Source organism: Tachypleus tridentatus, chromosome 8, assembly GCF_004210375.1.
Source record: "Tachypleus tridentatus isolate NWPU-2018 chromosome 8, ASM421037v1, whole genome shotgun sequence".
In the NCBI taxonomy this organism is placed as follows: domain Eukaryota; kingdom Metazoa; phylum Arthropoda; class Merostomata; order Xiphosura; family Limulidae; genus Tachypleus; species Tachypleus tridentatus.
In genome coordinates, this window is record NC_134832.1 from 38,678,262 (window position 1) to 38,704,643 (window position 26,382).

General features: G+C 34.4%; 1 protein-coding gene across 2 annotated transcripts in view; it reads right to left on the reverse strand.

Moving 5' to 3' along the window:
• The window catches only part of LOC143222206 (small subunit processome component 20 homolog), a 187,109-nt gene extending 162,189 nt beyond the window's left edge, over positions 1-24,920 (reverse strand). For both annotated transcript variants that reach the window (XR_013012094.1, XM_076448333.1), the window contains exons 1-4: positions 24,762-24,920; positions 14,851-14,998; positions 533-594; positions 153-223 (exon numbers count right to left, since the gene is read on the reverse strand). Coding sequence is in view for 1 of the 2 variants with exons in the window: in XM_076448333.1 (XP_076304448.1) it covers positions 153-223; positions 533-594; positions 14,851-14,998; positions 24,762-24,806 (326 nt within the window). In the remaining variant the exon portion in view is untranslated. The remainder of the gene's footprint in view (positions 1-152; positions 224-532; positions 595-14,850; positions 14,999-24,761) is intronic.
• Positions 24,921-26,382: the final 1,462 nt, after the last annotated feature.

Here is a 26,382-nt window from a genome sequence, read left to right on the forward strand (position 1 = left end):
TAATTTGCAGCTAAGATTAAATAGGATAATGAGGAATTTTTTTCATAGGTCTTTTTCTTTAAAGGTCCATAGCTAAATTTCATTACTAATTTGAAATAGTCTATTCATTTAAATTAATATCTTTATTATAAGAATATTATTCTAATACTCACTCTAAAGTGGCATCTAGGGCAAGATTATCAGTTTTCTGTAAACTTTCTTGTAAAATATCTACAAGTTCACCCTGCAAGAAAAAAAAAGTGAGAACAAATAGTCATGTCTTCAAATTTCTACATGTAAACTTCATAAGCTAAAATCAATTGAGATTATAAGTTACAACTTTCACAATAAGTAAGATTTCTTTCTAGAATGGGTAAAGTTTTTTGACCACTGGTGCAACTACTCTCACGTACACAAGTTTTAACATTAAGTATTTAGACAACTGATTATAAAGTACATAAAATTCAGAGATTATAAGTCTTCTAAAAATAAACTTTTCACAGTAGTAAACTCAATTTTAAAGTAATTTTTTGCTAATATGCTGACAACTTACCATTCTGTGGAGAACTTGTGGTAAAAGCTGTATCTCTCTCCCAATCTTCTTCAATAGCTTATCTAAAAAAAACAAAAAACATTATATATCTATGTGCTTTTTGCAAAACAAAGTTTGCAAATAAATATTAGTGTAACATATCAACTACTTAGAGAATCTGTAGATAAGTGTTTCAATGAACTTGTCAACCTGTTCTCCATACAAGATAACATAACAAAATAACACTATTTTAAAATATGTATATTCACAGGTGCTTAGCGAGTTCATTAAAGATATTTGCATAAATCATCTACATACACCTAAATGTGACTGTAGAGAGCAACTACAGAAAATGCAGCTTCTATCAAAGTGGCAGAAGCCTAAAAATTCAACTGTAATGGGTTTTAATAGAATAAGTAAACAAGCTCAGGCTAATATAGATAGCAAAAGAGACCATTATATAATGTAATAAGAGTATGCAGCACAAGAACAATGTTTCACTAAAAGGCCCCGAATTTGGGACAAAAACCTTTCTGAAATATGAAAGCCACTCAGTCCCAGTTGGTAATACGTAACTTAGTAAAATGTATAAGCTTGTTGTACACAGAAAATGAGTTAGAAAAGTATTTGTACTGAAGATACATCTGAGAATTGATGACACCAGTCTTACTCAGACTCTGGAAAGTCTAAGTGTAAAGTGATGTACATGTAAATAATAAAATTAACATTTTCCGAAATAGAAAACATATTTCATATAGATATACCTCCTATCAGCCCAAAGTGTTGCTTGCCACAAACCTTCATACTCTCACTTACCTCCATGTACATTAAAATGAGATATTTGTACACTAACATGCAAATGATTATACAGTAACCTTCCACCAAGAGGAGTGCAACACAATCCCTATTATAACTAACACCCTCTTTAATAATGCAGTTGTTAACTACTTAGAGATTGGTCAGATCAAACCACACCAAAAGTGGAGAGGGTAGACTGGGAAATGTGACAAGGTAAGTATCTATTGGAAATATATTTTCAGTTTAGGAAAATTCTAATTTCTAATACAATATCTTAACTCCACTTAGAAAAATTAATATTTTTCTAAATGTGAAACTTATTTCCAATAATACTTACCTCCTTTCACACTAAAGCTATTACTCTACTCCTTGGGTTTATTCCTTTCCCCATCTGAGCATTGGTCTGATTTTTTCTGGTTTGCTCCAGTCTTTTATTCTCCACTTAATTGCCTTTGGGTATATCTGTCTCATGACATTTCCACCAATGTCAATACACCCTCTATTTTGGTACTGTATATAAGCACCTTTTTCAGATAATATTGTCACTTTTTTGAGACTTATCCAAACTGTAGTTTCTTATGCTGGCTCTTAGTAGGAAGAAAGGCAGGAGAGTGTGATGGTAAGTTTTACTGGAAATACATTTTTGATTTTAAAAAAATGTTATCTTCCTAAACATACTTACCTCCTTTCACATAACAGTTAAAATCTCACATTAATAAGATAGAAAGGCTGCAGAGGTGATTATCCATGCAGAATGCATCTCCACAGATCAAAGGAGATTAGAACCTTAATGAGAAACTACACTACTTCCAGAACAGGTATGCTCTTCACCCAGAACCTAAATCATGCACTTGAGGTGGAATTTGATGTGATACATCACCATTATTGACCAGGCTCCAACCAGGTAGCTGAGGTTCCACTGCTCAGGGTTGGAATTATAGGGCACTTGAACTGCAAAATATATACAGATGCTTGTAAGTGGATCCCAACCTATAGCTGTAGAGTAATGCATTCCAAGCCACCAGAATTCCAACAAGAAGGTAGGCAACACTAATGTGGACAAATCCTCTCCTAAAATTGAAAAAGTTCAAAAGGCAACACCCCAAACTTATGCCAAGATCCTGTATGCCATACTCAATTTGAGAAAACAGAACTCATCCACTGTTCCCAGAATTTGGTACAACTATGTTCAACCAAGAACACAGGATGGGATCACTATGCATTTGGAATTATGAAGAGACAATGGAATCTCTTCCACAACAGTGCACTAAAGCTATATTGATAAAAAAGAAGAGTCATATTCAATCTAACTGGATTGGTACTGTGGTACTATGCAGAAACTGAGAGTTATTTGGCAATTTAGAAGTTGAACCCAAATGCTGTGTTAAGGGCTGCATAATTTCCATGTATGGAGCTTGAGCTTCAAGATGGTGGGGTGTACAATGTTGGATCATTACTGACTCAACAGAAACAGCCACAGAGGAAGTGGAAAAAGTGGGTAATTCTGAAGGGACCACAGAAGCAGAAATTAGAGTTGAGCCAGTCAATCTAATGTTACCAACAGAAAACAAGGGACTGAACAAATAGCTAGGACTATGGGAAATAGAAGAATTGGTAGAAGGGCATAAAGATGGAATCCCATCCAGTCCTAACTGAATACATCTATTGCCAATACTCAAGGTAAAGTTTCAGAGACCAAAATGCCAGTAATTAAGTGTACCAATGGATGGCATATGCATTGATTATTGATGTCCTAAACAGAGTACAAATCCAATGGAAAACATCATGATGTAGCATCCATTCTGTTGGCTGAAATCTGGTTGAGTCAAGAGCAAGACGAGCTAGTAGGATGATATAACAAGGACAAGCCCAATAAAGAAAATTCAATGTTTGAAAACAAAGAGCCCTGGATCAAGTGACTCCTGACAGGAAAAGTTAAACACCATGGAATTCTTGAAGTGAAGCATGATGATTTTTACCCTCAATAAGCCCAGACCTTGAGATAATACCCTGTGAACAGCAAGAAGTTCTGAAACACTGATGTGTAGGGAAGCCTCGTTGCCCATCAATAGGCCCTTGAATTTCTTACCATTGAGACATACACCCCATCCCTGAACCAAAGTATCTGTGAAGAGATTGACCTCTGGTGGCAGAGGTAGTATTATTTGATCTGACCACCACTTTAAATTGAAGATGCTAATTTTGAATAAGGAGATTGGGGCATCAGTTGATCGCTGTTCCTGATCCTTTAGTCAAAAAGAGACCAATGAATGGATTTCATGTGCACTCATCCCAAAAGAATGAGAGATTAAAATGATGTCTACATCTTTAAAAAGAAAGAACCATCCTTTCAGTGGGAGAAGGAGACATGAGTAAGGGTGAGATTGTCTGTTCCACAGCACGGAGCTGAATGTGAGTTGGCTGAACCAAACTGAAATATGTGTTGAAAAAGACACCCAAATGAACAATATAAAGAGTTGGGATAAGAATTGATTTCTTGGCTCTGGGATGCTTCTGAAAGTAGAATCTCTTTGAGTCATTTTGCCAGCTGATAAGATGGTAGCAAGCAGTAACCAGTTGTCTTCATGCAATGTTGTGTGCACAAACCTATGGAATGAAGGTTAAGAGAAAAAGGCTTTACAACTTAGCAGAACATGTATGGTGCTGGTATTAGCACTTGACCCATGTGCACAAAATACAGATATTGGCAGGATGACTGCACGATGGGAAGATGCAAATAGGCATTGGCAACACTGAACATGATCATCCATCATTCTGGTAAAAAAATACCAATGCAGAGTGAGGAATGACTCTAACATGAACTTTAAAGGATCTAAGTATTCATTTAGTTAAAAAAAATCAATAATCAGACATCAAACTCCTGTATCTTGGGCACAACAAACAAGTAGGAATAAAACCCCAAAAGATGTGGAATAATGAACCAAAATTTACTCATGGATGCAAAGAATAGACTTTCTACCTTGATAAACCAACCCATCCTGTATCTTCCTGGAGAAAAAATTGAGAAAGTATGGCAGATTCTTCATGTAAGGAGGTGCAAAGCAACCAACTTACCTTATAATGCTGAAAAGGAAAATTCTGGCATGAATCTGATAGGCAAAAAGTAAAGCGAACAATTATCCCTTCTCACTATACTCTTTGTACTCAGGTTGTTGCTGAACATAAATTGCTAAACCTTTTAAAATTTTACACACAGAGGATATCAAACAAATTTTTTTAGGTTTTATATATACAGTTGAATAACAAAAAATATCATAAATAACTGCACTGATACCATAAAATTCCACCATAATTTACTAAGCTTACTAACTAAGATATATGTAGAACTAAAAACACATGAAACTTTGAGCAGACTAAAAATACAACCTACCTCCTTGAAATTTTGGATCAAAAGAATGTGGTAGTCCTTTAATAGTTTAAAATAGCTGAGAAAACCACTCAGAAGATTCTAAGCTACTGATTCATTATTCACATCATATATTGAAGTGCATATAAAGGACCATTTTTTTTTAAATGGAGCCACTGTATTTGATCCAGTACATAAGCCACGTCTTAACAAAATAAAAAGATATGAGGTTCTTACTTTATATTCTAGCTTATCAATATTAGTAATTCGATTTCTAATTTGTACAAAACCATAGACTTTGTATTCTGACATCACAAATATTTAATTTTAAACAGTGCTGTATTCAACATACCATGTGACTCACTAAATTCTATATTCAGATGTGTTCTTTTAATATTTACTTTTAAATAAAGAAATTAAATAATATATAATTATCAAATTTGAATTATAATCTACAGCTTGATAAAAACATATTGACATAAATTTGTAAAATAGTTCAACGAAAATTTAAATACAAGTCAACAAATACAATGACATGCCCTTTAACCTGTGACCCATCAAGAATAGGTTAATAGTTGTTTTAACATTCACAACATTTCTGGCCAGGATGCCCTTCCTCTCATGATTTTCAACTTTGCTGGAACATTGAATATTTTTAACTTTCAATTAGCCAAGAAAAGTAACTATTACTATTGTAATATAAATTATTAGAAAATTGTAATGTGAATAAATGACAGTATTATGCCTTAATTAATTCCTCAAATTATTATAACATTTTCTCTAAAGTTACAATACACTTATAACTTTTGTGATATAATATATTCTCACTTTTTTGTTTTTAAATTGAAAAATTCATGTCTACTACATTTAACAAAGTATGTATTTGACTGCCTGACTTTTAATGTATGACTATTTCAAACAGTCAATCTACAACAAACAGAACAGGTAACTAGAATGACAAAGCTAGAAGAAAGCATCAAAAAAAGAAATGGAAACTACAATAAAAGCAGGAATAAATAATATCATCCATGATCCACACTAATTAATTTATTATACCAGAGTTATTAGAAAATTAAACATAATTGGTTACAATCACACAAAAGAGTAAAACATTTGAGTATAATTAAAGGATGAACTGAGAAATTCTGCAAAAAACCTTTCATTATTTTATGTTTCTCAAAGCTTTAAAAACCTGTGCGTGTACATATAAAAGAATTCATTGCATAATCATCAGTTTGTATATGAGTTATATTTACTTTATTATCTAATAATACATAATAAATGAAGTACGTTTTTCTTAAACATTTCTCTAAATTGAGTAAAAATGGCAAAATTATGTTGAAAACAAATATGTTTTTACAGGCAACAAATATGCTTTAAATATTGGCTTTATTAATAGAGATCATTTTATTTCTGGTTTTGATTGGTTGATTTGGTGTTTAATGGCACAAAGCAGCTAGGTTATATATGCCAAACATCTGGTAAAAAGTTAAAATTAAAGGAAATTTAGTAAAATCCATAAAAGGAAATTAAGGTAAAACAAAACAAAGTTTAAAAAACATAAATAGCATAAAACCAATGTTTACATATAGTCTACAGCATTAAAAGAAAAACTACAGGACATTCTGCAGCATAATGGTAATTATCATAACTCGCCAGGAAGACTAACAGGTAAATACAAAAACCACCATCAGTCACCTACAGTTGGCCTTTCCCGCCCTGTTTCCAAGTTATTTGACATTATGGCCATTTTCAAAAAGTGAAGTAATAAAAGTTTTAAAAGACTTGTAGCAAAATTTTAATTATAACTCGCCAGGATGACTAACGGGTAGTTCAAACAGCAATGTTAGTCACCTGAAACTGGCCTTTCCAGTCCTGATTTTGGGTCATTCCATGACAAATCATCCAGATTTTGGAAAAATTTCCAGGTAACCCCTTCAGAATGCCTTGAAAAATTTTACATGTGCTCATATACTCATATAATGAAAAATTGCCAAAGATTAGATCAATATCTCTAATAGTTTCTGATTTACAGCCCTGTAAAATTTTTTTTTTGGGGGTAGGAATACATTTTCGTGCAACTTTGGCTGCTTAAAGCTGCAAGAGTAATGGTGGTAGAAGGCTGAAATTTGCTACACTGACTGAATTAATCTCACAGAATTAAAAAATGATCTCAAACCAAATTTATCTCTCTTAGGATTTGTGTAGTGAGACAGTAAAATCACCTGAAAACCCAAAATAACAAAAAACATTGGTTTATGTAATAAGCCATAGCTATAAGACTTATTATGATACAAAGCTGAATTTTGTTTTCAAATTGCCTATAATATATCATTTGATAAATCAGCAATTATTGTAATTAAAAGTCTATTAGATCTCCTGTAAAAAAATTTAGTTGCATTCAACTTTTTATGACATAGCTAAAAATACCCCACTTCAGGCCACAATTTGACCATGTCACCAGTTATTCAGCCTTTTCAGATTTTTACCATATATTCTTACATCTATGAATATGATCTACAAAATAAATCAGGATGGTGTTCAACCTACTTTGTGAGTTATAATTTTTTAGAGTGTCCTCTGACCATACTTGAAAAAAAACACTTCAATTCAGGTGTGTTACTGAATGCAAATATATCCATGCATTTTTGAAATAATTTATGAATCCCATTGAAATATTCTAATCAGCCTTTACCATGTATTCTTACATCTCTGAACATGATCTTCAAAAAAATCAAGGTTGTGAAAAATAATAAATTATCAAGTTTGAAGTGTCTCTGATACGTACCATTGGGCAAAGGACCACATTTAGGGCATTCAGTTCTTTCTTGTCAATCAGGAATCAGTCCTGCATAATTGTGTAAAGTTTGATCTACTTGAGCACTATGAAAAATGCAAACCTGTGGCAGATATTAGGTTACATCATAGCTTTATTCCCCAATCTACCAACAAACTGTATATGAGAAGGCTATCAGATGATGATGTGTACACAGTTGTAACTGTTGGTAGTAGTAGTGAAAGTGATGCAGCAGCAGCTCAAATAGGGTCTAATGATAGCAATGACAATTATTAGCCAGGGAAATATGTGGCATGCATATAGGATCATAAATGGTATGTGGGAAACATAAAAGATAGATCAGATGAACATTCTGATGTGTTGGTGTCATTTATGAAGAAATCAAGAAACGAACTGTTCTCATGGCCCACAAGGTCACGTAAAGATGAAAACTGGATTCCTTTCTAACATATTCTTTGTCTGATAAGTGTACCTGTTATGTAAGGCAGTAGTGCTCGCCACTATGTTCTAAGTCAAAGTGATCTCAACATTAAAACAAACTCGAATTTCAGAAATTTATTCAAGCTGTCTGAACAAGCAATGTTTATTTGATGTTGTTAAGGCTAATTTATCACCAAAGCAGTTTTTGAAACATTTCATTGTCATGATTATTGCAGTTTGGTGTGACTATAATCTTTCTCAGTTATCCCCTGTTGTAGCACTGTGCTTTTTCTGTCTGATTTACCTTTGTATTTATTATATTATGGATCTTAAACTCAGCCATATCTGCATAACTGTAATGCATACACAATATATTTGCATTGCTATGTGTTCTAACTAGTTATGCCAATAAACTTGTTCAGAAATGAATTAATTCTTTCTTGTTTCTTACAACTTCATTATTTAACATTGTGAAAGGCTGGTTAGAATATTTCAGTGGGATGCATACAATTCTGACAGGTATTTTTCAAAAGTGTATGGATATATTTGCACACAGTAACACACCTGAACTGTAGTTTTTTAAAATAAAAACATATGGTCAGCAGATACTTTAAAAAATTATAACTCAAAAAGTAGGTTGAACACCATCTTGATTTGTTTTGTAGATCATATTCAGAGATGTAAGAATATATGGTAAAAATCTGTGGCCTGAAGTAGGGCTATTTTTAGCTAAATCATAAAAAGTTGCATGCAGTTAATTTTTTACAGGAGATCTAACAGACTTTTAATTACAACAATTGCTGATGTATCAACTGATATGTTATAGAAAATTTGAAAACAAAATTCAGCTTTGTATCATATTAAGTGTTAGAGCTATGGCTTATTACATAAACCATTGTTTTTTTACAATTTTGGGATTTCAGGTTATTTTACTGCCTCACTATGCAAATCCTAAGAGATAAACTTGGTTTGAGACCATTTTTTAATTCTGTGAGATTAATTCAGTCAATGTAGCACATTTCAGCCTTCTACCACCATTACTCTTGCAGCTTTAAGCAGTCAAAGTTGCCCAAAAATGAATTTGCCAAAAATAAAAAATATTTAACTAAATTTTACAGGGCTGTAAATTAAAAACTATAAGAGATATTGATCTAATCTTTGGCAATTCTTCATGATATGGGTAGATGAGCACATGTGAAATTTTTCAAAGCATTCTGTGGGGTCACCTGAAGCCCCCTGGATGATTTGACATGGAATGACCCTTTTGAGTTATTTGATGTCACAGCCATTTTCTAATTTCAAATCAAACTAGATGGACTATGATTCTTAAAAGAGAATCACATTAAAAAAGGTCTAATATACAAATTAAAAAACTTAAATTGCATTAAAAAGATTAATAGCCTTTAAAAAACTAAAAACATTTCCAAGGTGGACAATGTCACCATCACCAATAACACTGTCTAATGTTATGGACAAGCCTTGGGACAGAGCACGTTTAAAATGGTGCCCATGTTGAGAGTCATAATGATGGCAAGACAGAAAAATGTGGTTCATTGTGACCTGAGTGTTAGACAGACAACACATTGGTGCATCAGTCCCAGATAAAAGAAAACGATGAGTTAAAAAACTGTGACCAATGCATAGTCTAGTTAGAACAACTTCCTCTTTCTTATTCTTATGGAAGCAAGACAGCCAAAGTCCAATGTAGGGTTTTATTTGGAAAAGCTTGTTTTCACATTGCTCACACCCAGTCAACTGCCAGCTGGCACACAACCGAGCCTTGAATACAGGACTATAGTCTACGTATGGAACAGGCACAGTGGTGGTAGTGCCAGAGCAGATAGATAGAGCTACAGTGTCAGCGAGCTCATTCCTGCAAATACCAAAGTGGCCTGGCATCCAGAAAAACTGGATAGAAGTAGATGTTAAAGAGAAATGGGCCAGTTGGTTTTGAATATCACTGAGAACAGGGTGAGAAATAAAAGTGAAGTGATTCCAGGGCCAGTAGAGAACTAAGAGAGTCAGTATAAATAGAGCAGTTTGAGTACTGCTAAGCTACTATGTAATCCAGGGCAACAGAAATAGCATTCAGTTCAGCAGTGAACACAGAAGCTATAGAGGGGATTCTGTGTACATCCACCAAACCACAACAATCCATGGCAAAGCCCACACAGTCACCTGATTTCAAACCATCTGGTATAAATAAGAATGGAAGGATGGTTCAAAAGATGTTCAGCAAGTAACACACAGTATGTCCCATCAAGAGTGTCTACTTTTCTCAGATGACTTAAAGATAGGTCACATTTGGGGACTGTAAGAAGCCATGGTGGGATGAGCTGACCAGTGGATACAGCAATGTTTTCCAAGGAGAGACTTAATTTATCCAACTGCTCCTGGACACAAAGGTCAAAAGGAATAATGGCAGATCATCTGTTCTGAAAGAGTATGGCCCATCAGGGAAGGAAAACACAACCCCAGGTGGGATGCTTTGGTAAGGAACAAAGTTTTGAAGCATATAGTGGGGGGGAGATGTAGAGGAGGTTCATGAGAATCAATGTACAAGCTCTGAACTGGGGAAGTGCAGAAAGCCACAGTGCAGAGCCGAAGTCCTTGAAGACCAATAGGGTCCAGCGTCTTTAAGGCTAAGGTTCTGTCAGAGCCATAAACCAGTGATCCATAGTCGAGTTTCGATCAAATAAGAGCACAATATATCTTTAGCACAGAACATTGATCTCTTCCCCAAGTGGTGGAAGAGAAGACATAGAGGATGTTCAGTGTTCTTGTACATTTGACTCGTAGCTGCTTGATGTGCAGTATAAAGGTCAGCTTACGGTCAAAGATAAGCTCCAAGAGCTTCGTCTCAGGAACCACAGGCAGCACAACTTCACTGATACGGAGTCCAGGATCAGGGTGAATACCACGTTGGCAGCAAAAGTGTGTGCAAATGGTTTTAGAGAGAGAGAAGTTAAAGCCATTTGCTGTGGTCCACTTCAGTAAATGATTGAGGGCAGTCTGTAGCTGCCATTCAATATACCTCATGTTCGACAACTGACATGAGATATGAAAGTCGTCGACAAAGAGCCCGTTTGCAACAGTGAGAGGGAGTTGTTCAGTGATGACATTAATATTTATACTGAAAAGTATGACACTCAAAACACAGCCCTGAAGGACTATAAGTTCCTGTAGATAAGAATGGGAAAGTGTTGAACCCACATGAACTTGGAATCTCCTGTCCATTAAAAAAATTTTAATAAAAATGAGCAAATGGCCATGTAACCCATATATATGGAGGTCTCGCAAAATGCTATACCTCCATGTTGTATCATAAGCCTTCTCAACGTCAAAAGATATTGATACAAGATGTTGTCATTTGAGAAAGGCTTCTCTAACTGATGTTTCAAGTCAAATCATGTGGTCTATGGTGGAGTGCTGTCTTCGGAACCCATACTGGGTGTGCAAGAGGAGGTTGTTTGATTCGAGGAACCAAACAAGATGAGCATTAATCATCTGCTCTAAGGTTTTACACAGACAGCTCATCAAACCATTTGGACAGTAGTTTAAAGGAATCCTTGGGTTCTTCCCAGGCTTACAAATAGGTCAGATAATAGCCTAGTGCCAGACATCAGGAAAAACATTCTCCTGCCAGATCTGGTTAAAAACAATCAGAAGAACAGCAAGAAAAGCAGGAGATATATGGCACAACATTTCATAGTGTACATCATCAGGTCCAACTGATGTACTGCCATGCCAATGAAGTGCCAGTTTGAGTTCCACCAGTGTAAAGAGAAGATTATAGTCTTAGAGACAATCAACTTGAAAGGAAATAAGTGATTGCTCTGCCCGAGTCTTGATAGCTAAGAAGGCGGAAAAAGAAGCAGAAGAGCTAAATACCTATCAAAAGCTTTCACCTAGAATATCGGTGATGCTCTGGATATCAGCTACTTCCTGACCATCGGAGAGCAAGATTGAAAGGGGGACAGAATTATATTGCCCACTAACCTTTCGAATCTTGTCCCATATGACATTGGAACTGGTGGTAGAAAATATGCTGGTTGTGAACTTAATTGAAGATTCCTTCTGGCTTTGAAGTCTTACCCACCGAGCATGTGCATGGGCCTGCTGTAAAGCGATGCAGTTCAAGAGTGTGGGAAATCTACTGAAAGTATCCCAGGCCTGTTTTTCACCCTTCCATGCCACGTGGCAGGCAGGATTTCACCACGGACAAGGATATCACGGAACATGTGTTGCGATTTTAGGAATACATTGAGCAGCTGCTTGTATAATAGAGTCAGTTACTGATGCTACACAGTCATCTATTGATGGCTTACAGACGACGGCAGGATCAAGTTCTGAGAGAGCAGTGAAAGAGGGCCAATTTCCGTGATACAGCTTCCACTGGGGCAGGTGGGTCAGGTAGCATTTACCAGAGCCAGTTTCTCTCAAAATTATACATAAATGATCACTGTCTTGTCGATTATTGCCAACCCTCCATGCAAAATGGGAGAATAATGAATATCAATATCAGCATTTCCCCCAGAAGGGATGATGTCCATTAAAGTCCCCCACAATTAAAAAGGGAAACAGCAACTGTTCAATAAAAGCATCAGGGTCTGATTGATCATATGTCTCTCCAGGTGACAAGTAGAGAGAACAAACAGTGATGGTACGACCCAAGGAAACACGGATGACTATGAACTCCAAGGGTGTGTGGAGTGGCAAAGACAGAGTGGTCACATGCTCATCAACCAACAATACTACCTCTCCATGCACTCGTCAATCACACAGCCTGTCATTTCTGTACAAAGAAAACCACTGAAAGGTGTCTGTATCAACAGGTTTCAGAAATGTTTCTTATAAGGAAAGACATATGGGATGGTGGGAAGCAATCAGTGTTTTGATGTCATCCAGATCAGAACATAAACCTCGACAGTTCTATTGTATCAAGATGGTCATTTATATTTATGTGTAGATGAAGTGGGTGGAGAACTCTTCTGCCAATAACCACATTTTTTCTTTTACTGTCTTCATCCAAGGGAGGTCTATCAACCTCCATGGATCTGGCTCTGGGTCAATTGTGCAGGACTTTGCTATTGGAAGAGAATTCCTGTGAACAAGGAAATGAACGAACGATCATATTGCATCTTGGAGTTGGAGAAGAAGATGTATCCAAGGAGGTGCCAGTACCCGGAACCAAAGGAAGTGGATCTTGGGATTTGTTGGAAGATATATGTAAGGGACAGAGAAGGGTGTTGAAGTTGATTCATCAACTTTTTTAACCATGGAGGTCAAAAGACTTTTCATTTGGTTTGAGAATGATTCTTTTAGAGACACAGAGAAATTGTCTGCATTCCCACTGTAGTAGTGGAAAGAAATGCAGCAGCAATTTCTGAGCACATCTGAGACGAAGTGGTGGACAGCTACTTTCGAGCCTCAGGATAAGTAATGTTGTGAATCATTTTCAAATGCTGTACCTCTTTTTCTTCCAACCATTTAAGGCAAGAACAAGAGTAGGATGGGTGAGAGCCATTGCAATTGATGTAATGAGGGTCCGTTTCACACTCATTGCCATCCAAATAAGCACATGTCATGGAACCATGACATGATGTCTTTGAGTGACCAAACAGCTGACACTGGAACCATTAAATAGGGTTTGGAATGTATGACTGTACCTTGCAATTAAAATAACCTGCCTTAATGGTGGCAGGTAAATGTGGTGATGTAAATGTTAAAATGAGAATACTGGTCGGCATCGTAATTCCATCCTTGCAAGTGGAGATACGCCTCACTGCAGAAACTCCTTAGGTGGAGAAACCAGCGAGAATCTCTGACTCAGGAATGTTTTTCAAGTCCCTCTCAACAATAACTCCTCATTAAGAATTCAAAGTAGCATGAGGTGTAACCTCAATAGGTATATCCCCAATTGCCTTTGAATACAGTAGGAGTTCACTCTGTTGAGATATGTTTCCACCAATGAGATGTAAATGTTTCCACCAATATGTCACCAGATTGAAGCTTCTTTACTGACTTTGGAGAGCCAGCAAATCCTTCTAGTCCTTTCTGAATGAAAAATGAAGACATTTGCCCTAAGGGTTTGTCTGAAAGAGAATGTAGGATAAGAAAAGGAGGTACAACAGGTGTTACAGATGTTGAAGATTGCTGTTCAGAATATTAAAGACATGGTCATTACCTATGGACTGTTTTTTCACTACATTATTTAAGTTTTTATTTGGAGAATCCATAATTAAAAATAGAAATTTCAGTGCATGCTGACCCAACCCATCATGGAGCCCTACGAGGGGATGCACTACAATGTCAAACAAGGACACTGCAGCAATGCCAGAGTTTCATGAGCATTATACCCAAACACCAGCATCCAATACAATGTCCACAACACCTGTTGAGAACATCCAACAGCAGTACTTGGTTGACCCTAGCCCAAGTGGACCAGCCAATTGACCCAAGGGGGGCCACTCCAAGGAAGCCCGTCTACAGGAATTCAAGGCCAAAGTGGTGTGTTAGGGTTGGACCCCTCAACCACCAGGTTCCTCTCCTCCCCTTCACAGGTCACCATGCACAGCAGACATGTGAGTGGATGTTTAGATCCCAGAGGAGGTAAACTAAAAGAACAGAATCTTCCCTGTAAGGAAAGACATACGGGATGGTAGGAAGCAATCCACACCAAGGGTTTTTAGTATAGAGTTTAGTAACTATATTATTTTAGTACAAGTCTAAAAATTGTTTGTTAGAACTGCTTTTTTTACATATTTTTTTTCAAATTTCAATCTTATGTACCTTTTTGTAGGTACTTAATAAAAATTTACCTAATAAACAAGTTTATGGTAATTGCAATATTGCATTTACATTATCAAATTTGCATTCAAATTCACTAATCTTTAAATGTAGGACTTACATAAATAAGGTAATTTGTGAATATTTATCATCATGTTAAAATCTTACCAAAGTCTTCAGTACAATTTAGATTACTCCACTTTTCTACAGCCTCCAAAAGAAATGTTTCTCTCTCCTCTGGTATTTGTGAGGATTGACCAATTCGGTGGATAACATCAATATTAATGGCTGCTATTCTCTCTGAAAATGTTTGGAACTAGGATAAAAGAAAACATAACCAGATTATTAGTTTCAGTAATAGTTGCAATTACTTGTTATCTTGAGAAAGTACTAAGAGACTGTTAAGTCTGATCTTGTTAAGAGAAAACACAAAATGTAACATCTTACTTCATACACTTGGGTAATTTTCACATATCAAAATACATGTAGATGAAGTGTGAAAATTCTTGAAGTTTTTAAACAGTAGTAGTAATAGTAGTAACAGTACAACATAAATAAATCAAACCACACCTACAGATATATTATCCTGAAAAAAAAGAAGAGACCAAGCTAAATTTAACTAGACTGGAAATCTTGGTATCCAAGACATTATCAACTACAATACAGTGTGGAAGATGTTTACACTTTCATACATTAGAAAGCTTTAAAAATAACTTGTGAACAATGTATCTAAATATATTTGTAAATAGGAGTAAACAATCACTGCATAATATGGTTTGCTTCAACCTGAAATAAAAGTAAATTTTAATTCCTTACTTTCAGAAAGCCAATTTTGAGGCTGTTAGACAAATCAAAGAAATTTTGAACAATAAGTTTGTTTAAATTCGGGGTATAGATGTTAAAAAAAAACCCAACAAAAATGGGATAACGGAGCAAATCAAATTTAATTGGTTTAGTAAAAACATAAAAGGAAAACTCAGGGATAAATGATGTAAAGTTTAAGATTTACAAAATATATATATAAATTAAAGATGTGGTAAAACAATATGAATTAGAAATTTAAAAACAGCTTATAAGAAAAGGCTGGTAGATAATTTTTAAACTACCAACATGGATACTTTTAAATATGGATTAGACTCTTAAAGGTTGCTGATGTCAATGGCTCTGTTAACACATTGGCTCCCACATAACCCACTGGTGAGTTGTGCTCTATTTTCTTTTTAAAGGGCCACTTCCTGGCTGGGACACAATGGCTACATATACACTCTTCTTAAAAAAAAGTAATTGTAAAATGACTAGTGGAACTCTGGAAAGTATTGGCAAAATAGGCTTGGAAGTCAACGTGTTAGACCCTGAGGTAGCCGAGATTTTAATATCTTGGTAATAAAAAAGAAAGGCAGGGAGATTAAAAATTAGGCACAAGAACTAAACAAGGTTTCCCTACAGTTTCAGAGGTCAAAGAATAGATGTGTGAGCTCCTCTCTTTCTATATTTGTAGGTCAATAGGCAGTGGGCATGTATCTAAGAATTGGAAAGTTGCTAATACTATACATCTATTTATAAAATTGGAGAATAACACTTTCTTGGAAACTATAGGCCAGTTAGTTTTTCTTCTGTAATGGAAAAAATGCTAAATAGTTTGATAAAAAAAATCAATACCAAGTCACTTAGTAAAATATAATATCATAAATTCAAATCAAAATGCATTCACTAAAGACAAGTCTTATCTCACTAATCTGGTAAATATTGTAGAAAAATGCTATTTATTATTTGGATGATGAAAAGCACATGGACTGCATGTATTTATATTTTCAAAAATCTTTTGATAAGATGCCGCACAGAAGATTAGCTAAGAAGAACATACCAGTAGAGATTTCAGAAGAACTAGGTGGTTAGAGGGAAGAAAGCAAAAGGTTGTTTTTAACACTCCTACGAAAAGTGGGGCCTAATAGGCCCCAGAGCAACTTGAAAGGTTATTAATATTAGGCTAATAATTTTGTACTTAAATGAAATTGCCATTTAAATCCATTAATGAATGGATTAACGAGATTCCCACTGTCCCTATCTACTATCTAGCGAAACCACAGCCAGGGGAACGGGCTTGGAGAAATCAGGACTAGAAACGTCTTTTTGTAGGAGTGTTAATAAAGTCCAGACAGAATGGACCCTTCTTACTAGTGAAGTATCTTAGCAGTCAATGCTTAGGCTATTTTCTTATTTAAATTAAGCAATAACAATATTGATCAGGGCATAATTAGTATATTACTAAAGCCTACTGATAATATTAAACTGTTCATTATTTCTGTCTGTATTGAGGATGTTTGTATACTACAAAATGGCTTGGATCAACTGGTAAATTGGACAAATATTAAGAAAATGAAATTTATTTATAATAAATGAAAGGTAATGTATTTGTGTCACAATTATAATTTGGATCACACATTTGATATACATAAAAACCTACTCAATAATATAAATGAAGAGATGGATCTAGGCATAGTGGTTTATAAAAGCCACTTAAACCATCAAGCAGTGATCTGTTGTTACTTTCTTGTGACAAACTATATCCAATAAAATTTTCTGGCATATTTATATACGTACTGATTATAGGTCAAAAGAGGGAATATATAACAATAAATTTTTGATGAAAAAATGGATAAGTGAAAAAGGACTCCGGAGACCCGGACTTGAACCCAGGATCTCTGGCTAACAAGTAGTTTTCTATATATACAAATTATTAGTTAGGTCTCACTTGCAATGCTGTGTAAAGTTTTGATTTTGTAATGAAACAAAAGATCTCAATTTAAGAGGAATGATACAAGAATGACTCCTAGATTGCATGAAAACATTATATTATATAAACTTAAAAAAGTTTAACCTATCTGTATTTTCACATGAGAAAAGATGAATAAGAGATAATTTTACTGAAGTTTACAAGATTATCCTAAAGATTGATTAGATAAAAGCCTGTGATTTATTTATGCTGTAATTTAAAGATAAATATTAATCTAGGTTATTCATTTTTGGTGTATCATATTACAATAAAATAAATCACCATCTTACTATCAGTAGTTAACAACTGTAAACTTACCAATAAAATAAAGAAAAATTTTAATACTTTTTCTAAATAAAATTGATGAAGTTAAAATTTTATTAGGTGGAATTATGACTATATTCAACATGCACAGAATTCTTAAATTGTGTAATTTCTCCAGCATAACCATAACTATGTACAGTCTCGATACCTGGTGTTTTAATACTTATGATGCAATAATTTGAAATGTATGGCATTCAAGTATGCTGATTTTTAACATTTTAGCTGTAAGTAATCAAAAATAAGCAGCAGGTTCAGAAACTTCAAATACACACAATAAACAAAAATGCAAAAACACAGTGTAAAGTAAAAATATCTTTATTTGGCTCGATTACTAACACAAAAATGATTGTATCTGAAAGTTTACTGGATAGCATAGAACCATATTTCATAGGATTTCTCTGGGTACTGAAACTGAAGAGAAATAATATGCAAATTGGAACAATAAATGATGATGACACTGCAGTGTTTGATCAGAACCAAAGTTCCAAGGATGTTGCTCCATAGTCATGAATGACCAATGTCAACCAACATCCTTATTCAACACATTAAAGGGAGGTAAATCCCAGCTTATACAAATCTGTGCAAGCCTCAATACTACCCTTTGATTTTAAAACAATGGATTAGCACAAGGCTACAACCTTTCACATCTTGTTTATGACTGTGTCAAGAAACTAAATGTGAAAAACTGTAGAACAATTTTGAAGCCATTAACCATTATCTGCATAACAACAAATTATTTCCTAGTTATGGAAGGATAAAGTATAGAAGCACTTTCATGACAATGAGGAACCTACTTGAAGTAAAAATTTATTTTAAAGACAGCTAGTATGGGTATTAAAACTTTAATTAAAATAAAGTACAGAACAATATTTCAACCTTCTCAAGTCATCTTCAGGTTAAAGAATGATTGCTAGTGTGAAATTGGTTTGACAAAAGCACACCTGCCTGGATAATACTCACTACAGAATGGAATCCTGTGAAAATAAGATAAGGGACCCTGAAAGGTAAAGGACGAGAAAAGCACAGCAATATAAAATACCAGAAAATTCAAATCTAAATATTTTTTAACCACTTATGTGTCAGGATCCTCCTAACTGATTTTGAATTGTAAGTCCTGTTCTCATAGTCACATTTACATCATTATAAGTCATGTTTAAAAGATTAAATATCACTAAAATATGTAATCACCTGGAAGAAAACTACCAGAAACGATTTTGTGCCTTTTGTAATGAAAATGAAATTTTAGGATTTCATTACATGCCAACTTGACTGACTAGTTTCTTTCACTAGTAAGAAACATTATCTGTGGAATAAAGAGTTGCATAAAAAAATAGAGAATTGTTTTATAAATATGAAGATAACATCTTGGCTAAAGGATAAACATGGGCTATACAATTCAATAATGATTGAACTTAAAAAATTTTCCATTACCTTTTGTTAATGCAGTGTAATAATAAATTTGACAATAACACTTGTATATGTGGATCACCCCTCTGGGTAATCTAGAGAAAGCAGTTAAGATACTACAGAAGGATAGTAAAAAATGCTCAGATGAAGATACTGCCATATCATACTAATAATATGAGATTAATCCATTGAGAGAGGTCTACACATTGGGCCATTAAGGACATGACATATAAATGAGTCAATTCTAATTAAACATGACTTGCAGAAGTTTCCTTGCTTTCAAAGAGAACCCAGAATAAGCAATATAATTTCATTTCTTACCCACCTCATCAGGATAACTGTAGATAAGTCCTGGAAAAATAAACAATACCAATGAATAAAAAGTTATTGGTTAGCATCTCTAAAAGCATTAGAGTGGGCAACCAAACCATTAAGACATTCACTGGATATAATAGCTGAACAAATTCTGATTGGTCATGGAGATGAGAAATTGTGATCAAATGAATTGGTGAACAGTATCTTAGGTTAAAAAAATACCAGTATGAGGATGTAGATGGAATGATAAAGCATTATGTGCAGAGTCATTGAAAACCCCTTTGTCCAGCAATGTCTGTAGATCAGTGGCAATGAAAACAAACAAATTATTTAGGGAAAGGTTAAACTTCAAATGGGTGATAAGAAAAGACGTGCAACTCAAAAAATGTTTTTTTTTTAGTATCAAGCAGCAGTCAATAAGGCAACTGTGGAAGATGCAAACCCCTAGCCAAACAACCAGCTAAAAAAAATGAGTTACGGTTGGCACTTCTGATTGAAGTGAATTCAGTCTCCTCTCAATATACCATTGATGACATGCCATTTCAACTGATAAATGTCCATCATGAGATGAAGCAAATAGTGTTTAAATATGCAACTCAACCATGAATCAAGGCATTCAAGAAGAGATGAATTTCTGGACAAGGTGGTAGTAGAGGAACCCATACCTTAGTACTGTTCCTATGTTCAACCCCCTCGAGATCAAAGACAGTGATCTTGAATAAAGAAACTTGGGAATTTGAGATTCAAGTGATACCCATACTTTCATAAAAGAAAGAACCATTCATGCAGTGGGAGAGGTGAGTAAGAGCCAGATGAAAGTCAGCTGAACCCAAATGAGATATGTGATGAAAAAAATACCACGACTGATGACTTATTGAGCTAGAGCAAGAATAAATGCCTCAGCTCTGATAATGTAGTATGCCTGGGTTATTCCTGAAAATATAATCCTAATGTCTCATTCTGACAACTGTTGATATGATGCCAGCAGTAACCAGTTGTCTATGAAATGATATGTGCATAAGGCTAGAAAATGGAAGTGATGAGAAAAAGCTCATATGTTTTCAAAGAATCCCTGTGGTGCTACCATTAGTTTGAAAGTAAAAATCCTGAACTGCAGTATCTAACCCTTGTATACAAAAAATACTGATAGTGGTAGGATGCCATCACTGTGGCAAAGAGAAGAGAGGAGTTGACATCAAACTTGAATATTTACAATCCTGGTAGAAAATCCGAACTTAGAGTGAGAAATGAGCCATTACAAACCTTTGAGAATCTAGAAATGGATATAGAATGGGCTCAACAAACCAACAGGAATAAAACCTAGGAAGAAATGGTATAACTCTATATATATATATATCCTCCAGACAAACCAAATTCTGAAATCTAAGGATCTGAAGAAAATAGAAATTCTACAAGTTGGATGGATAATTATGAAGAAGATGTAAACTAAATGACTAATCATAACTCAAGGACCTACAGTGCTCATGGACCAATAGTTAAGGTTTACAACACATCCAGAAATTCTAAGAACCAAAAAAACCCTCACAGATCCTGAAGGCAACAATAACCACCAATATTGCTGGCAGTGTTCTAACCAAGAAGTGGTACCTTTTGATATGAATAGAATCTATTCTGGGCAACAATGGACTGAAGAGCTGATGTTAGGGATTGGGACCTTCAAATAAAGTTGAAACTATGAACCCCTGCAGGAGCCAAAGAAAGTCGAGACATCAATGACCACAGGGATGAATTTAGAAGCCAATAAATGAATCAATGCACATGCTAACAATGATTCAGACTTTCTATTAATAGACTTGGTGATCCTGAAAGTCTTTCAACAAAGTTTAGTGGACATTAATATATTCAGGTTAAATACAAACTCTGCTTTAGAACTCCTAATTTCCAGGAGTAGACGTATTCTGTGAGAGTTGGAATATTCTTCCACCTAGTGGTGGTAAGCTCAATTATGTAGTTCTGACAACTGTGGTGGATTAGGCATAACTGTCCCTTGACATAACTGAGTAGTTAGCCTCACAACAAGAAACACAATGTCAGTAGATTGAAGGAAAACTTAAGTATTTGCTCTCTTAGACATTTTAGCCATCAAGTCAGGAGTAGTCTTAAAAGCAACTGGGGAAAGACTCAAAACTTCACATATTCAATGGACCAACTGAAGAAAATGAGCCTTAAACAGCTTTTCCCAAAGAAGCTTCCTGAGAAGCCAACAGAGTAAAAGAAGATGCAGGAAGAAGTGAATCTGAATTCTCCCCAGAATGTCCAGGATCACCCTCAATTGCAGACAGAGTTTCCAGAGGAATACCATTTCATTATGAAAAATATCACTGACAGTCACAACTCAGAGTAACTCCCACCATCCCCTACTGCTGAGCCACACTAGATATCAGAGGTGGGATAGAAGATACCTGATTTGCCTTCATGCTGGAAATAACAATCTTAATTCATGCCATATATTGGATCAACAAACAAACAAATTTTTTAAATGAAAAACAACTAGGTAACACAAAGAATATATCCTAATGATCATAGCACAGAAAAACCTGTCAGTTAGTACTTTGTCGAGAAAAAGTGATTACATTATCTGAATGAGGTGCTTGTACACAGTACAAGTATAATTAATGTATGAATTTAATACTTGTGTTATAATACATGTAAAATTGTTCTGTCTGACCTGACAAATTGAGTAAAAATTATTTAAATAAACCATATTAGGTTAACTGAGATAGAAGCACAAGCCATGAATCATAGTTTTACTGTTTATAACAATTAGATTTTGCAACCTGTGAAATTTACTTTCTGTGTGTTTGTTACTTTATTGCAAGTGCCTTTGATTAAAATAACATAACACCATACATAATAACTTTAGTTACACATATATGATTCCATAAGATGGTTTTTTGTAAAGTTAATTGTAGACTCTTAAACTGTGGCAACTAGATTAGACTTAACTGTTACATCAAAAGTTGGTAGTGCAAAAATGAATAAAAGTCATTTTTACAAACTTCACAGCTTGGTCTGTACACAGCAACACTTAATTAATTTTGATCAGCATATTATTGGATTTGTATCATATTTCATTTTACCACTTCCAGTGTACATAAAAAGCAAATAGTTGTTTTAGATATTTATGTAAAAACACACAAATGCCATCAGTGCCAGTTATTTCTAATTTTTAACTGACAGATTAGAGGAAAGTCAGTTACTCAAGTAGGATTTTACCATCACTGTTAAAATGCCTTCACTGCCTAAAGTGTAAAGTACTTTTTTTTTTATATGGTAACAGGACCAGAATAGCAGACCCTCAAATACATAGTCCATCATGATCACACTTGACACTGAATCAGAACAATGTTAGTGTGATGTACTGGATCATAAGGTATCATTATTACTATAAAGTGAAAAAAAAACAGGCCAAGCAAGATAGTGACCAATGTAGATAGTCTTGTCATGTACTTACTGTTCAGAAGACTACATAAACAGCTACATCATGACTGTTCATGTGTCAGTGTATTTGTATTTGATGCTGTATTACATGTTGGTGGCATAATACACATATGTAGTAGTTTTAAGATCCTAGGGTCAGGTATTCTAATCTAGATTCTGAACAATCTTTTCTTTGCTATTGTGAGATGAAATCCATGGAAAGTGATACTTTTGTTGTTGTTTTTTACACAATTAACATTACAGAAATATTATTTGTTCTCTTATTTTGCCTGATTATGCAAACAATTACCATGGATTAGATGCTAGGGTGTTTAATTTTTGAAAAACGTCTTGTCCAAGAGACAAAATGCTAGAAAATCTGCTTGCTCCTCCCCTTGTCAAAGAATATAAATAAAGACTCAAAATATAACTTTTAGGATTTTGTTTTTCTATACAAATACATGCAAATGTAAGTATGAAAAATTTACTTTTTCAAGCAGCTTTCACAAAAAAAACATGGAATTAAAAGTGGGTTATTTATCAAACATTACAAAATCTATTTCTTTTTGTTTGGATAAAACATTTTGTATCTATAAACATTTTTAGTCAAGATGCTGCATATTCATCATTGCAATGCCAGTTACAACACAGTTTTGTTAGGAATGGCATAAAGATTTTTTTACCTGAGTTCTTCATATGTACATTTATTCATGTATTCTGTGGTTTTAACATTTATTAGGATTTTCCATACCACATGTCGAATATACCAACAGTTTACATTAATGCTACCATAAACTAAAATATTCAATATATATATATATTGAAAACAGTTTTTATAAGTTTATATATATAAATGTGTTTGTACAACTGTTTAAAGCTTCTTGTAATGTTTATTATGTTATATATTTTAACTATATTTTTCAGTCAAACCTTACTAGGCTGTACTATAGACAAAAGCAATGAAATACCATTTGATTTTAATGCATTTGTTATCAAAGGTATGTGTAACTGAACATTTGTAAATTACAGATATATGTATATTTCTGTATTTAGTTTGTACACAATGTAGAATAATACATTTTTAAATCTTTATGTGTATGTACTATACTTCTGCAGTTTAGAGTTTTTGTTAACTTAAGTGGCTTGCTAGAAAGCTACTTGAAGCGTTTATCTAGCAACAAAACAAAAAACAAGAAAATATATATATATGTATACACTTGTCCCACAGACAAATTATAACAGTAGAACTTGTTGTCCTGAGGCAGATATTACGGTACTATGTATCATGTTATACACATTCCACATTCTAGAAGTGTATTATTTTCTGTATTGTCTAGTTTTAACTATATCATTGAAACATAAATCATAATAAGCTTGGTATGGTTACTAATAGTTGTAACTACTGAACTAGTAATGCACAATGCTTCATGCAGCCAGGTATACAACATAGTCAAAATCAGACTGCCTGACTGATTGTTATGTAGTTCTTTACATTTTATTATATTACTCACTATTAATTTATATACACAATGGTTGTGATTACAGTCTAAGCAATGCAGCAATCTAGAAAAGTAGAATAGAAACAAGTCTTACCAGGAATACCCCAGTTGACATACAAAGTGTCCGAAAGTTGGACTGAAGGTAACATGCTACTATTAATGTGTTAGACCTAATTATAAAATATGAGATATTTTAGTCATACTGATTATTATATATTACTATCCAATTGTCAAGAATACAAGTATTGGGAGTTTACATCAATTTATCACTACACTGGGTACATTCCATTGTGACTATAATTACAATCTGATTTTCTTACCTTGAAAGTGTTTTCACTTTTATGGGATACGGGCTTTGTTTTCATGGTTTCACTTTTTGTTACTTTACGAAATAGCGACAAAAAATAAACTCCACGTGGAAAGAAATCTCATGTCCTACGCACTGAAAGAAGACATGTTCGACAAACGCCCTCTAACCATTCCAAACATTAATCTACCAGTAAATATATTCTAAAATTATAAAATCTCCCATGTGTATTCACATTTTTAAAACTAAAACTACTTGATTTAGATAAAATATGTTCTGGACTGATTGTTTGTTTTTGAATTTCGCGCAAAGCTACTCGAGGGCTATTTACGCTAGCCATCCCTAATTTAGCAGTGTAAGACTAGAGGGAAGGCAGCTAGTCATCATCACCCACCGCCAACTCTTGGGCTACTCTTTTACCAACTAATAGTAGGATTGACCGTCACATTATAACGCCCCCATGGCTGGGAAGACGAGCATGTTTGGTATGACCGGGATTCGAACCCGCGACCCTCAGATGATGAGTCGAGTGCCTTAACACACTTGGCCATACCAGGCCTTTTTGGAACTAATCACAAAGCTACACAATGGGCTTCCTGTGCTTTGCTCACCACGGGTATTGAAACCTCGGTTTCTAGCGGGTTGAGCCTACAGACATTCCGCTATGCCACAAAGGGGCGCCATATAAAGAATAACATCTTCAATAAAGTTACGTAAGCCCTGCACTTTTTTATTTTACGATACTGAAACTTTTCATTACGAAGTGAACTATAAAAAATATTGAATTCATATTTACGTCATAATTTTGACGTAGGAATTGTACAATAATAAAGTGAGATTGCATAATAATATATTTTAAATTAATGTTTGTAATTCTATAAACTTTTCTCTTAAAAACACTGAGTTAATATAAGATGTTCAAAGAAATAGGTTAACCATAATGTTATTCCTCTCGTAAACAAAGGCATCCTGTATGATACCTTGTTTACGAACTTACAACATTAAAATCCGTGGCTCGTGGACACAGGGAAGGTGAGGAAAAACGCTCTAGTTGTTAGCATGTCGGACTGTGGATTCAATAATACTGTTACTTCAACCAAAATTAAACAAATATCTTGCCCAGATTTTGTGACCGTTGATACATTATAAGTTTGACGGCCCAATTCAACTATTCGGACTGAAAAGAGCAGCTCAAAAATTACTCTTGGATGTTGTTAACTAGCTGACTTTCCTCTACTCTATCATTTTAAAATAAAATCTAGCTAACACAGATAGCTCTCGTGCCGTTTTAAGGGAAATTCAAAAAACAAAAATATATTTCTCTACAATTAAAAATAATGTAATTTTATTATAGCAGTACAGTATATTAAATAAAATCATTAATGATGTCTTCAAAAGGATGCAGATTTTATATTAAAATTAAACGAAATCTGCAAGACTTCTGTTTCAATAGCTACTTTATGCGAGACTCTGAAGAGGGTACGAAAAACTGGCACTGTTAATAATAGAAGTGGTCGAGTTAGAAGTCCGAAAATTAAAAAAAAATAATGTTAGGTATCTCAGGATATTGTCATTACTAGATACAGTCTAGTACAGGTCTTGCCAATGACCTTAATTTAATATATTTGTGAATG